The 15,047-nt window shown below is 34.8% G+C and overlaps 1 protein-coding gene across 1 annotated transcript; it reads left to right on the top strand.

The window, feature by feature from the left end:
- The first annotated feature begins 1,797 nt into the window (after nucleotides 1-1,797).
- LOC131039784 (uncharacterized) lies at nucleotides 1,798-2,977 on the top strand. Its single transcript, XM_057972620.2, has one exon. It carries the CDS (start codon nucleotides 2,179-2,181, stop codon nucleotides 2,737-2,739), a length of 561 nt encoding a protein of 186 aa, XP_057828603.2. The 5' UTR covers nucleotides 1,798-2,178; the 3' UTR covers nucleotides 2,740-2,977.
- Nucleotides 2,978-15,047: the final 12,070 nt, after the last annotated feature.

The following is a 15,047-nucleotide window of genomic DNA, read 5'->3' as shown; positions in this document are numbered from 1 at the left end:
AGGTTATGTTGTAGATTTTAGCACCCACATTTTACCTCAACTATCAATTATCAACTTGGAGCAACCACCATTAGTCAACAAGGGTTTGCATTAGTAAGGATTCATTAATTTTATCATTCTTGCATTCCTTTTTCTCTAGCTGAAGGTGTATGCTAGCAGAGGATACAATTCTCATCGTTTTGTGTTGTTTTCTACTCTTTTAATCCAACATTTTAGTGTTCATAATTTTAATTTTTTTAATTTAAAATTATGAATTGATTTAATCCTTTTTTTTAATGAAGGATTTTTCATCCACAAATTCTCATTGTTTTGTGTTGTTTCCTACTCTTTTAATCCAATATTTTAGTGTTCATAATTTATATTTTTTAATTTAAAATTTTGAATTGGTTCAAATTTAACAATTATTTTAAAGCATAATTTATAAAATTATATGGTATAATATATACTTCATAATGTACAACAAATATAGTCCTCTATAATTGTTTTCCAATAATAGACCATTCTTACATTGGATAAAAATAATATTTAAAGGGTTTTATGTCAACCTCAAATCATTTTTTCTACTTAATACAAGAGCACAAGTCGATGTTGATACCTCTTTGGTTGAGAGCCAAGTATTGTGAGGCATCCATTCTACCAAAATACTCTCGGGCACAATCCAAGCCTCATCGTCTTATTGCACTTATAAAAAAATAAATCTTGTTGGATGGTGTAATCAAAGAACATATCATTGCCTTAATAATGATGCTCAACCAATTAAACTATTGCTCTTTAACAAGTAAAATAATTTAATAATTATGATAATAATATAATAAAATCATTATGACAACTAATATTTAATAACATTTAGCTAAAATTGGTGTAATGATTGTAAACACCTATAGAAATTTAAATGACACATATACCTTACCCCCTATACAATTTCAAGAGTACAAGTTTTCCACCACTAGGGGAAGCATACCAATAGCCATTATAGCTAACTTCACACGCACCCACACATTCTAAACCATACATCAGATTTTGATTTTTTTTTGTTGTTGTTGTCTTTGCATGTGAAATGCATTATGCAAACAAGATAATTGCTGAAAGGTACGCTAATAGTCGAAAGGTGCACAATAGTATGCTATAAGATATTGAATTATTTGATTCTATGAACATTAAAAAGTAATAATAATATATTTTTTAATCAATTACTATTGTCAATTATAATGTCTAACAAATTGAACAAAGTGAAAAAAAAGTCAATAAAAAACATTTAGTACTAGGTTCTCTTTTCCAAATTTCACGGCCGAACCATTCGGATTTGGCGTCACGCCATCATATGTTCGTGTCCAGCACTTTGTAAAGCAGTTCCACGCAATTTACTTGCACGGGAAAAATCTGACAGTCAACCCTGCTGTGCTGCCTTTCAAATCATCTTTTTTCTGTGCCTATCCATCCACCATTGCTCCGACGCTTCATCTTTTTGCAGAAGTTGACATTATTTTTGGACGATCTCCCAAAAAATCTTCCGTCTCGGATACTCCTCATTAATATTTCAAATTTTCTGACGGTGCTCAGAAATTGAAAGAAAAGTATTTAAATTGAATGGTGACAAGCAACTGGACCTGGTGAAACACGACAATTTACTAATTATACAATGAACTGATGCGGACCCCATTCTGTAACGTAAATAATTAATAATTGACCTCCACCTACTGCCAAACGTTAAGACTCAGTCTGGATGCATCTGCTCCCGTGTCTTTGATTTGACTGATTGAATACAGAAATTCGTTTGTAATTCAGGGTTTGATCAATTAAATAAAAAAGTCTGTTTGAAACAGTATTTAAATGAGAAATGAGATTATCTTTGCGAAACATAGCAAATATCAACTTACTCTCTGAAGTATTGTTCCTGCAAAGGTATTTTGCCTGAAATATTGCTCGCAAATTAGGTGTTTTGCCTGAAATATTGTTCCTGCCAAGGTGTTTTGCTTGAAATATTGTTCCTGCAAAGGTATTTTGCCTGAAATATTGCTCGCAAATTAGGTGTTTTGCCTGAAATATTGTTCCTGCAAAGGTATTTTGCTTGAAATATTGTTCCTGCAAAGGTATTTTGCCTGAAATATTGCTCGCAAAGGTGTTTTGCCTCGAAATATTGTTCCTGCAAAGCTGTTTTTGCCTGAAATATCTATCAAAATGTCTGAACTGCTGAAGAAACGCAGCCGCGAGGAGGAGGTTCTGCAGAATTCTCCGAAGCGCTTTCAAGGACGAAATGAGCAACAATATCTTCAGACTTCGGAAAATATTCAGTTCGTTGAGAAAATAAAAGGCGAAGAACAACTTGCTATAACAAGTTTCGTGGAAGAAGAAACCGGCGTATTTTTGTTTAGCGGGGATGATATGACCAGCCGCTGTGAAAACAAAGAGAGCGAGAATGGAATTGATTTGAGTTACCTGCTTGAAGCCTCCGACGACGAGCTTGGGCTACCGGCTAGCCCGGTTGCGAACATAGACAACCAAAATGTTTGCGCTGCTGCTTCTTCTGATAAGCAGGGTTTTGGAACTTGTTCTGATTCTGCTGAAAACGCAGAGCAGAAGGATTTTCTTGAGAACTGGCATTTTGAGGACGATTTTGTGGATTACGCACAATTTGCAGTCTTTGATGATGCTGCAGCCAGCGCTTGGGATGTTGTGAACCTAGAGGCGTTTATTGACGGAGATTATTCTACGTCATGGGAACTGGAAACTATTTGTTGAATGAAAAGATTAAAGATTTTTAAAAAAAATGTATTTTGCAATTTCAGATATGCTGTAGGTTTCATTATTTAATTTTTGCTTCGAAGTTTTAGCTTTTCACTGATTTTAGCGTCCGCCATGGCCGAAACACGACGAAGATAAAAGATGACTTAAGAACTGGAGCATTTGCAAACCAGTTGTAATCTTAAAGTAAATTGTAAAGTTTGTCTAATGATATATATCGAAGTTGAGAACCTCATTTTTAACTGTAATAGTTGTTCAGAAGTTTAGATGATAAAAAACAGACCAAATAGAACAAATATAATATCAGCACATTGGTTGTGAGATGTTCTGAAATTTTGGAGGGTAGCAAATAGAGAGACTAAATTTGTCACAAGGGGACGGTTCTCCTTGGGATCTATTTCATCAGATTTCATTCATGAATTGGTTAATTGGCTTTTGATGTGTTTGATGTATAGGTAATATGCAATTATCTTCTTTAATAAAGTTACAATTCTTATTATTAATTTTTAAATTTAATTTTAGAGAATGGAATTTGGATATTGGGGTATTCTTTTATTTATGAAGATTTTTTTTCATTTATAAGATTGTTTTCATGTTTAATCTTTTTGGTTGAGAGTCACATTAAAGAGGATCTATTCCACTTAAGTTAGGACACGATCATGACTTTGTCCTTTATAGCATCAAGTTGATCTCTAGTAGACTCATTCACAACCATTCAACTTTACGAATCACATTAAGGGGGTCCATTCCACTAAAGTTAAGATACGATCATGACTTTATCCTTTATAGTGTCAAGTTGATCTCTAATAGACTCATTCATAACCATTCAACTTTACCTCTAAATTAAAGATCCACCTTTATAGTGTCAAGTTGATCTCTAGTAGACTCATCCATAACCATTCAACTTCACCTCTAAATTAAAGATCCATTCACATTAGTCATATTTTTATCATCCCATAAGAATGTAAACTTATCACTTTTCTACACGTGAATAGTCATAAATATTAAAATATGAAGGATAAAATGAAATAAATCTCCATTATTTTTATTTATTTTGGGAACATTCTATTCCCTTAAAATTTGAGAATCCTTATTAGAAGTATGTAATATAATTAGTTGTTCCACAAGAGAATTGTAACTATAATTTAAGCTAGCACAACCAAGTTAATATTTCACTTGATCACTTAGATTTCGTTTCCTCTTAAACATAGATTTGAAAATTTTCCAAAGATTATAGTCTGGAAAAGTAAATCACCAATGCTTAATTCCAAGTACCTTTATACCATCCATTTGATTCACTTGTCAATCCCATCTAGTAACCTATTTTATAAGAAACCTCAAAAGTAGACAAAGGAATAAGGAAGAGATAAATAGGCATTGTTGCTACAGTTTAGCATTATATGCAATAAATTGATTAATCTTTAATGTCCCTTTCCTAGCCAGTTCGGTTATCAAGGTTAATCTATCACCAGGTCCTCGTAGACTAAAAGGATGGATAGAGGAACCATGTTGGGTTGTTCATCTCGAGGTTCAGATAGCATGTTGAGTTTGATTGGAGAATTTTCAAGCATTATATTGTAATAATGAAAAAATTTGTTAAGTTAAATTAATATTTAACTTAAACAATATTCCCCAAAAAGTGACCTTATAAAATAAAGTCACTAAACCCAAACTTTGGTGCCACCTTTAGGAGAGAGAAAATAGAAATGTTAGAGATAAAATAAGTCTAGCTTAAAGTGTAAATCTAAAGTGGCACTTGGGAAATAGATGATTTACCCTAATTAGGGTTAGGGAATGGAAAGACCACAAAAGATATTCTATGTTCATTTTTCAATACGTTGAAAAGATATTCTCTCTTTCCTCCCAAATATTTTGGTCGAGCCTTAGGGTTTGAAACAACTCTTTGTGAAGATGAAAACCTTCTTGAAAGATCTCTCTAGGGTGTTGTGCAAGCCTCAACTCAAGGGTTTCATTTGAGTATCAAGGAATTATATTTTGGAAGTATTTTTTTGTGATTTTCTAAGTGAGCTACCTTCTTCCTAGGTCGTACCATTTGGGCATTAGTTTGGAGCTTGGAGGGATCATTCCCACTATTGTCCAGTGTTGACAGTGGAGAAGGCAATTTTATAGAAAATTCGAGGTTAAGTGAGTTCACTATCAACAACTCCTGTCCACAAATAGCTTGTACAACTCACCTTGGGGAGAGTAGCATTTCTAGGCCAAAACACCTAGGATTTTGGAAGCTTTCTTCTAAACGTTTGGGCACCTAGGTTAGATTTCAATGTTCAGACAACTTGTTAGCTAGAGAAAGTACGATAGAAGGAGTTGCAACCTAATTTTTGAGTTACCTTTTTTCATTGTTACGTTTGTTTCAGACTTGTAGTTAGCTATTGTAGACCCTTTTTAGCAAACTCATCAAGAGCAATATTATGGGTATGCCTTATTCTGATATATAACACAATTTCCTTAACTAGTTTGTTCTCAGAATCAACAAACCTTGCCATTATAGACCTGCAACTAAATCTAAAAATTATTGTTAAAGATGATATTTTGTTGTTGATGCATGTCCATTCCTCTACATTTCTCATATCAAACAATTTTCCCAAGGAAGTAGATATTAAAGTCATTGTAATAGCTCATATATGTTATTTGGTGATAATGTTTCATACCTAAACCAATGAGCTATTAAACAGGTATGTCTTTTATTTATTGTATGTTCAAATCTTTAAGTTGATAAGGTTTATCATTGGCTATTACAGTCTGGTATTTCATATCAAACTTGAACGATTTTGTAATCAAACTTATATCAATATTAAATAAAGTTCATTTGAAGTTGGGTCATCATTATTATTGTTGGCAAAAAAAGTCGTATATGTTTATTGTATGTTTGTTTATACATTTGCATTGAAAAACTCTAAAAAAAAATCCTACAATTAGACAAGCATCAGTACATTAATCAAAGATCCAAATATAGTGTTTATGTGTCATATGTGTTGCCACAAAAGTCAGCCCTCTTGATGAACAACCTCGATCATCAACATTGTGACACATCGAAACAAGCTCCAAGTGTGGGACCTTGCATAGTTGAGGCTGATTCTCTAGAGAAGGCCAACCTCCTTTCCAATCTAAATGCAAATGTTGGTCTAACGCAACATATATGAAATTTAATCTATGGATTTTGTTGGAGAAAAGGGAAAGAAGGAATGCTTGAAAGGGAAAAGGTTTGAACCTGGATTGAATATGTGATCTTCCTTGCCTATAACTACACAAAACACCAATAGGACTACCTAAATAATGCATAAGATCTTATCCTAATTAGCTTCGTGAATGAAGAGTGAAGGTTGGAATTCTTAAAAAATGACAAGAGGAACTAAAAATAGTTCACAGGTGACATCCAAAGAGAGATTAACACAGTCACATACAACTCAGGAAAACAAATAAGAATGCATTCAAACAATAAGATAAAAGCACTACACAAATTGTAAGAACTGAATGAAGGAAAAATAAGTAAATTCTATTAATGCAAAGGCTAAGCAATTTTACAATTATAGAGAAACATGTATTTTGCAATAGAAAAGAAGAAGATCCCTATAACAGGGCTACAAAATTGCCTCTATAGTTTAGGCATAATTAAGATGATTACAATTAAGAAACCCTAACCCTAGCTAGGGTTAGGTTACAAAATATCAGAGAGAGGGGCCAAATCAAGAAAAAAAATGATTTTATAACATGTATTACAACTTTGAGATTGTCCTCTCATCTAGGAAGAAATAAGAAATCCCCACATTCAATGCATCTCTATGGCATGTGCAAGCCAAGATAGTCTCCACTCTACATTAAGTGCCATCTTGAATCCTCTTCAAGGTCACTTCTGGAGTTATGCAGAGTTCTAAAAGTGGTTGGACTAAATTCCGATCAGATTTGAGCATCGACTAAGCCAAAAAGTGAATTTGACCACTTAGTCGGCAACTACCCTACACCAAAATTTTTAAATTTCTACCTGCATGCAAGCTTGAATTCCAACCCGTCAATCATTCAGATTGCGCAAAGATGGACGCGTGATATTACACCACATAGCTCTCCACAAGGCTCAATGAAATTTTAAAATGCCACCGTCTGATCAGGCTTTTATGAAAATCTGGAGGTTGTGATTGAGCCACGTATCGGGTGGGGGCCACTTTTCTTTTTCACTGCTTCATAGCATTGATAACTCTAGGACTTTATGTCTTCATGAAATGGCAAAGGCAATTTCTATTTCATGGCTTTAAAATTTCCTTTGTATCGCATTGCTGCGAAGCAACAAAATCCTTATCTAGTTGGGCCCCATAGTAGTGTTGCAAAAAGGCCCTTCACTTTTTCACAGGTCAGGTCCCACCACGAGGTGAGACCATTGTGAAATGGCGATAGCACTTATGCTAAGCGCCCTTGTTTTGAGGTTTCATAGAGATAGCCCCACCATCACAATTGGTCTTTGCGAAATCGTGAATCTTTCTTCCCTAACATCTGATGATGTGGCCATGACATGTTGTTGGGTCTTGTGGTGGTCTTAACATTTCATTGGGACCATACTACATCGATGAGACCAAAAATCCATCCTACTGACCTTATGAGATTTGTCAAAAGATGCAAAATTACTGATTCGTAGGGGGGAAATGGAATTCCCTCTACAGCCATAAAATGGCAAAAGCCTTGGAGCCCGCTTGTTGGTAAAGGGAAAAAGGGGGAAATTGGCCCTGCATGACTTGAGACCCTTTAGCCAATTGAAAATTAAGTGATTTGACTGGATACGATGGTCAACACAAAAATAGAATTTTTGAAGCCCAAATAGAATGAAAGGTTATAAAACATTTAGGGCTTCATTAGGAGTTTTTTGCAAGGTTTTAGCCAGTTTGTTCTGTCTCAGGCCAGATTTTCTCAAGGCTGAAGTTGACATAAAATTTGTCAATATTTTGGTGACTCGAAGGGGGCCCCAAGTCTGCTTAGGGAAAAGACCAGAAGTCTTAGATATCTATTGGGCACAAAGTCAATAGGGGAAAGGATGGAAAAATAATAATTTTCTGCCTCTACAACATGTAGGATGTCAAAAATTTCTACTATTCAGGAAGAACATCATGTGCATCTGCACTTATTGGGAAAAAATGAAAAAATAACTAATATTTACAAGAACTTGAAAATCACCTTAAGTACATGCTTTGAGATGAATACCATTAACTGCAATAGGGAAGTCTTCACCACTCAGCTTGGCCAAATTGAAAGAATTTGTCTCCTTGTAGCCCATAATCACATAAGGACCACTCCATATTGCATCAAACTTTGAGTGTCTTCCTGGTTTTTCTTTATCAATATCCCACTTTAGGACAAGGTCTCCAACCTTGAAAGTCCTTAATCGGCTTTTTAAATGTTTGTTGTATAGGTAACATGCTATTATCTTTCTTACTAAAGTTTAAAATTCTTATTATTAATCTCTCAATTTAATTTTAGAGAATGGAATTTTGGATAATATGGTACTTTATTTTTTAATGAAGATTTTATATCATTTATAAGATTGTTTTGTTATTTAATTTTTTGGTTGAGAATCAAATTAAGGGGGTCTATTTTACTAAATTTAGAACACGATCATAACTTTGTCCTTTATAGTGTCAAGTTGATCTCTAATAGACTCATTTATAATCATTCAAATTTACGAATCACTTTAAGGGGGTCCATTCAACTAAAGTTAGGACACGATCATGACTTTGTCCTTTATAGTGTCAAGTTGATCTCTAGCAGACTCATTCATAACCATTCAACTTTACCTCTAAATTAAAGATCCACCTTTATAATGTCAAGTTGATCTCTAGTAGACTCGTCCATAACCATTTTTAAAGATCCATTCACGTTAGTCATATTTTTATTATCCCATCATAATGTAAACTTAATCACTATTTTACACATGAATAGTCAATAAATATTAAAATATGAAGGATAAAATGAAATAAATCTCCATTATTTTAATTTATTTTGGGAATGTTTTATTCTCTTAACATTTGAGATTCCTTATTAGAAGTATGTAATATAATTACTTGTTCCACAAGAGAATTGTAACTATAATTTAGGCTAGCACAACCAAGTTAACATTTCACTTGATCACTTAGAATTAATTTCATCTTAAACATAGATTTGAAAATTTCCCAAAGATTATAGTCAATAAAGTAAATCACCAATTATGCTTAATTCCAAGTACCTTTATACTTTCGATTTGATTCACTTGTCAATCCCATCTAGTAACCTATTTTATAAGAAACCTCAAAAGTAGACAAAGGAATAAGGAAGAGAGAAATAGGTATTGTTGCTATAGTTTAGCATTATATGTTGTAGCGTCATAAAATTGTGACCCTCGCAATTTCGACCACATCTTAGGCCCTCACCTATGCGAATGCATCTCTCTACTCGATTGAGACCCCTCTTTGCACCTTCATTCTGAACTTCTCCCATCTTAGCCCTAATGACACCTCAGGACCTTGTCCAGGCCCCAAGATAGGGCAGGACAGGGGCGTGGCGCCCCTATCCTCCCTCTTAGGGTGGTCCTAAGATGGGTCTATCCGGCTCTTGAACACAATTTTATCTTCAGGGACATAAACTCTCCTTTGTCGACCTTCGCTGGGATGGAAATTAATCCTCTTGGGTATCTATAAAAGGAGATTCAATTCCCTCATTTGGCATAAGGAGAATAAGAGAAATGCAAGCAGAAGGTATTCATTATCGTCATCAAGCATTCAAGTCTTCAAGCACCTATCAACTTCTCTTCTTCATGTGTCTTCTTCATTCATCCATTGGAGCAACATTACAACATTCATTTGCAAGCATGTGTGTGTGTGTGTTAGGGTTTTTTCATGTTACATGCCATTTCATACAATATTTATGATTACATTCAAGAAACAAAACAACAATAATCAGTCAGTTGCAGATCTACAAGGTATATATTTCCATTATTTACATTTAAGCATTTGCAATTACTTTCTTTCAAGATTGATTCCTCAATCGGGGTTTGACTGAGGCAAACCCCTATCCACAACCCTTTTCCTCTTCTTTTATGTGTTTAGGTTGTAGGTGCGCAACTATAATTGCAGGTTTGGACTTCACTTGCAGAGACGGAAAAACCCTTTTCTGCGAACAGATTTTTTGGGGACCAACTACACTTTCAACCTGGTCCCAATGACTTTTCTCCAAATTTGTAGGGATAGATCCGTATCAATCTAAATATCTTAGATCCAAAGTAACATTGCGATCCTAAATCAGTAGCTCCCTATTTCATCCATTTTTGTCTCCCTTTTCTACACAGTCAACAAGTCAACCCTTCCGTTTACAAAAGAGGGTAAATCACATTCCAACCCTCACAATCCACTTGGTATTCACATTCGTATTCTCCTTGGATTTGGATCTAGTGGATTCAAGCCCTTCTTTTGAGTCTAAAGTATCTCCCAAGTGAAAATCATCCTAGTGGTTTTCTTTCTCTCTCCTAGGTGGGGAACCACTAAGATCCAATTTTCCACTTTACATATGTAATAAATTGATTAATTTTTAATGACCCTTTCCTAGCTAGTTCATTTATCAAGGTTAGTCTATCATCAGGTCCTCGTAGACTAAAAGGATGGATAGAGGAACCATGTTGGGTTGCTCATCTCGAGATTCAGATAACATGTTTTGAGTTTGATTGGAGAATTTTCAAGCATTGTATTGTAATAATGAAAAATATTGTTAAGTTCAATTAATATTTAACTTAAACAATATTCCCCAAAAAGTGACCTTATAAAATAAAGTCACTAAACCCAAAGTTGGGTGCCACCTTGAGGAGAGAGAAAATAGATATATTAGAGATAAAATAAGTCTAGCTTAAAGTGTAAATCTAAAGTGGCACTTGGAAAAAAGATGATTTACCCTAATTAGGGCTTAGGGGATGGAATTACTACATAAGATATTATAAGTTCATTTTTCAATATGTTGAAAAGATATTTTCTCTTTCCTCCCAAATATTTTGGTCGAGCCTTAGGGTTTGAAACAACTCTTTGTGAAGACAAAAACCTTCATGAAAGATTTGTTGGAATCCAAGAACACTGAGAGGGGGGCGGGGGGGAATCAGTGTTCTACTAGGGTAAAATTAGTTTTGAACTTATTCCTTATTAACCGGTTAACAGTAAATAAAATTAGAATGCATACACAAAATAACACAATGAAAGGCAACACCATAACACCAAAATTTATACGTGGAAAACTCTGCTAAGGAAAAAACCATGGTGGGGATGATACCCATAATATCTATATACCTGATCAAGGTATACAAATATTATATAAGAGGGTCTGTACATGTAGAAAGGCCAACTGCCTAGAGCTCACTGCTCAAACACAAAATATAGGAAGTGTCAATGACTTACAAAATATTATAGTGTTTACAACTGATAATGAACTTATAAATAACATCTAACCATGTTGGATAAGTTTTGGTGAATTCTCTGATATCCTTCTCTATTTACCAGTTCTCTGATACTCTATTCTACTACTGGTTATGTTGTGCATGCGAAACTACACAGGGTCGCTTCTAATCGCATACCAAAACTCACTGAAATATTCGCAATCAAAAGCTCACATACCATATAACATATCTGATCTATCGCTGAAGTGATCTTCTTAAATATCCATCTAACTTAACCATGTCAACTTCAACAAGTAACATAAATAAGTTGGCTACCAGAACATAATAAAAATCAAACATAAATCCAATGACCATGTCGACCATCACACGTTACCACCAAAATCTATGAAGACATAATCGGGACCAAAATAATTCCTTAGCCGGGTCCTATTCATTACCAAGTTCCATATACACGTTACTGGGATTAGGACTTAGCTGAGTATGAAGTGAATGTCGGTTCTGGTGTAAAGCAATGTGAATACCAATAGCAGTTAAGTGCAATGTATGTCGGTTAACCAAACTATGAAACCATTTACCTTGAGATGATGAGTTACCATCAATGAAAACCCATAATGCCATGAACCTTACTGGATGAGTGTTAATTGCCAACAATCTCCCCCTTTGAAATTGATGGCAACACTCGTGTGAAAAATGATACCATCCGTGAAAATTGCCACTGAATCTGAATCTGTTGATATGTACATGTGCCTGCTATATACATCCGATGCTCCCCTGAGATATATATATTTTTCACTTATTCCTCCCCCTTTGACATCAATGGCAAAGCAAGGTGCCCACAAAGAATTTTGTACAGTTATAGACATGAGTCAGTTCTATACAAACTTCAAAATATCTGCATACATATTCTTCAAAAATGAAAAGTAAGTGTCCCAACTATTCTTAAGAGACACAAGAATGGAGATGAATCCATTCAAGATGCTGGCATGATATTCTATTTCTTTCGAAGTAGTGGGACCCTCCTTCTGCAAGTTAGAAATACACTTTGTTTTATGAAATAGTAGATTATCAAGTTGAGGACCAATCAGATTCCAGAGCTCATTTGCTTTCCTTATTATCTTGTCCCTATCCTTCTCCAATTAAAAAAATTGATCCATAGCCGTCAAAATTGGACCATCCTGGACCATCCAAAGAATTTGTCAAATTAACTGTCGGGTTGTAGGAGTTAGAAATTTGAATTAAGTTTTTCCTAGACAGTCAGACAGTTGCTTGTCTATGGAGCCGGTTAGCTTATCAAAATCCAGACAAGTTGTATAAACATTACCTCCTTTAGCCAAGGTTGCATCAATGGATTGCAAAAAAGTCTAAAGTTTTTCCTTGCCCATATCAATCATTTGCAAAAATGTTAACTTCCTGGCCACAACAAAACTTTCTTTAGCCTCTATTAGTGAAATCTTCAATAAAGAATCATAATTCTTAGGGATAAAATCAATGATTTCCTCTAATTTACCTGAAGAGCTTGCACCATCTAGAGATTGAAATTTCGGGACTAACTGGTTCAAAACCTCAAAACTATGCTCAATCAATCTCTTGTCCTTTGACTCTACCTGAGCCAATTCTTGAGTAGCCTGTGCCTGAAGAGCTGTCATTGCCAAAATCTTCTTTGCCAATGACATCATATGGTATGGTTTTTCAAAACTGATGGAAAGTTGTGGTAAATTCCCTTTAGCTATGGCAGAAGTGTCAACTTCCAAGCTAGAGGAGAGATCCACTATAGTCTCCTTACCCTTATCAGCCAAAGAGATAACCTTTGTATCCTTTAGCTCTTCTACACCAATGACTTGGCCACTTTGTTCCTCACCCAAAACCACAAAATCCTCTGCACTTATATCCTTATTTACATCTGCCTGTTTATCCTTTGTAATCTGTACGTTATCTGTCGAGATATCCTTTGTTTCAAAATGGGACTTAGTAACCGATGTAGTGGTATCTGGTTGAGTGTGATGCGCTGCTAAATGGACAAGGTTAGCAAATGACAAACAACACAAGACACCAGAAAATCATTAGTGTTAATCAATCAAAAACTAATCTAAACAGACATATCAAAAGAGATACTAAAAACATGAAAGCATATTTAACTAAAGAAGCAAATATGATGAGGCATCTCTAAATACCTCCTAACATGCTCTTAGCTCCTTCTCCCTTGTTCCTTTCCTCTCCAAGTTCCAAAATAGTGTAGCTCTCAACAACTTTTTGCACTATGGATGCTTATGGAGTATTGAGATTTGAGTATTTTGTTTCAAATGTGAAATGAAAAACTAAAATACTAGATACTTTTAAAATGATTGATTTTAACTAAAATAACAAAGATATTAGTTTGTTATGCTAAATGCTCTCTAAAATGCCTATAGGTTAAATGCATACAAGTTTTCAGGATCTGGATTATGAAGAAATGGACTCTATTTATAGGGAAAATGGAGCAATGGATGGTTGAGATTGAACAATCTCAATAAGGGTCAGGATTGAATGATTTGAAATCCATGTGAGGGCTTTCAACCCAATCCCAGGATGACAAGTGTCAATGTGAGATAGGTTGAGAGGGGAGGGAATAAGCATTTAATGCTTGATATGACCTTGGGAGTTAAAGTCAAGGTTAGTTGAATGAATAAACTCTTTATTCAAAGAATAAAGCTTTTATCCAAGGGATAAACTCTTGTGCAAATGTAAAAAGGATAAATATGGTCAAAACAATAAATGTTTGGGGAGACAAGTTTGAAATAACCATAAATGGTTATGTAAGAGCCATAAATGGTCATGGAAGACTTTGGGGGTTAATTTGTTGAACACACAAAGCATTAAATGCTTTTCAAAGACTTTTGAAGTCTTTGAGAAGTGACTTCATTTTGCTTAGGAATGTGACAATAATTAGGGGATGGATTAGGCTAATTAGGAAGGGGTTAGAAGAATCTAGAAGGAGATTTTAGGAATGCAATTGGATTTGGTGGGTGAGGGAAAATAGGATTTTATTAAAATAAAAATTCATTTATTTCAATAAATGTGTGCAAGTTGCATTTGTAGGAAAATGCAAGTTGGGGGGCGATAATGATTTAAATAAATATTTTTATTCAATTTATTTAAAAGAGGAATAGGGGGATTTAATTAAATAAATAGATTTTATTTATTTAATTGATTGGAATTTGGTTTAATGAATTAATTAAAATAAATTGAATAATTTATTTAATTAATAGGAGAATGTTTGGAGAATAAATTAATTAAATATTAATTTAATTAACTGATGGCTAGTGTATTTTTAATCAAATAAATAGCGAATATTTATTTAATTAAGCCAGACAAATTTGTGTGATTACATTTGCCCCTCTTTGAGACGGTGCGGTTTATCACGTCGTTTCAAAGAAAGAAAAACTGGTGTGAAGAAATGCCCTATAAAATGTAAATTTAATGGGTGGTATGCCCCCTCGAGAGATGGGCCGAAAAATTTCAAAAAATCGGGCGATCTCTCGAAAAAGAGTGAAAATTGGCAGGGTGTTAGAAGAGAAGAAGTGAGCAATACGGGTGAAAAATAGAAGAAATCGGGGGGAAAATGGAGAAATGGGGGGTTCGGGAAGTTCATGGGGACCACGGTGGTGAGCGGGGGGAAGTTACGGTGACGGTGAAGGGTATAAATGGGGTGAAAGGGATGAAAACAGGATCATTTGTGACCGCGACCAATGTGAAACCAGAGCTCTGAGAGTGACCTTTTGGAGGAGCGAGCAACAGTAAGGATGCCGATACCGATTACCGAGCACAGATTTGAGCGAGTCCGACGGTTCCAGTGGCCAGACGACTACGGACCAGCAGTACACAAATTGGAATTTTGAATTTTTATGCATTTTTGATA

The sequence above is a fragment of the Cryptomeria japonica genome, chromosome 1 (assembly GCF_030272615.1).
Source record: "Cryptomeria japonica chromosome 1, Sugi_1.0, whole genome shotgun sequence".
Taxonomy (NCBI): Eukaryota; Viridiplantae; Streptophyta; class Pinopsida; order Cupressales; family Cupressaceae; genus Cryptomeria; species Cryptomeria japonica.
Note: the sequence above shows the minus strand (reverse complement) of the source record. Positions and strands in the feature narration are given on the sequence as shown.

Excerpts from the sequence above, each read along its gene's own strand:
- LOC131039784 (XM_057972620.2), top strand. The coding sequence starts at position 2,179 with ATGTCTGAACTGCTGAAGAAACGCAGCCGCGAGGAGGAGGTTCTGCAG.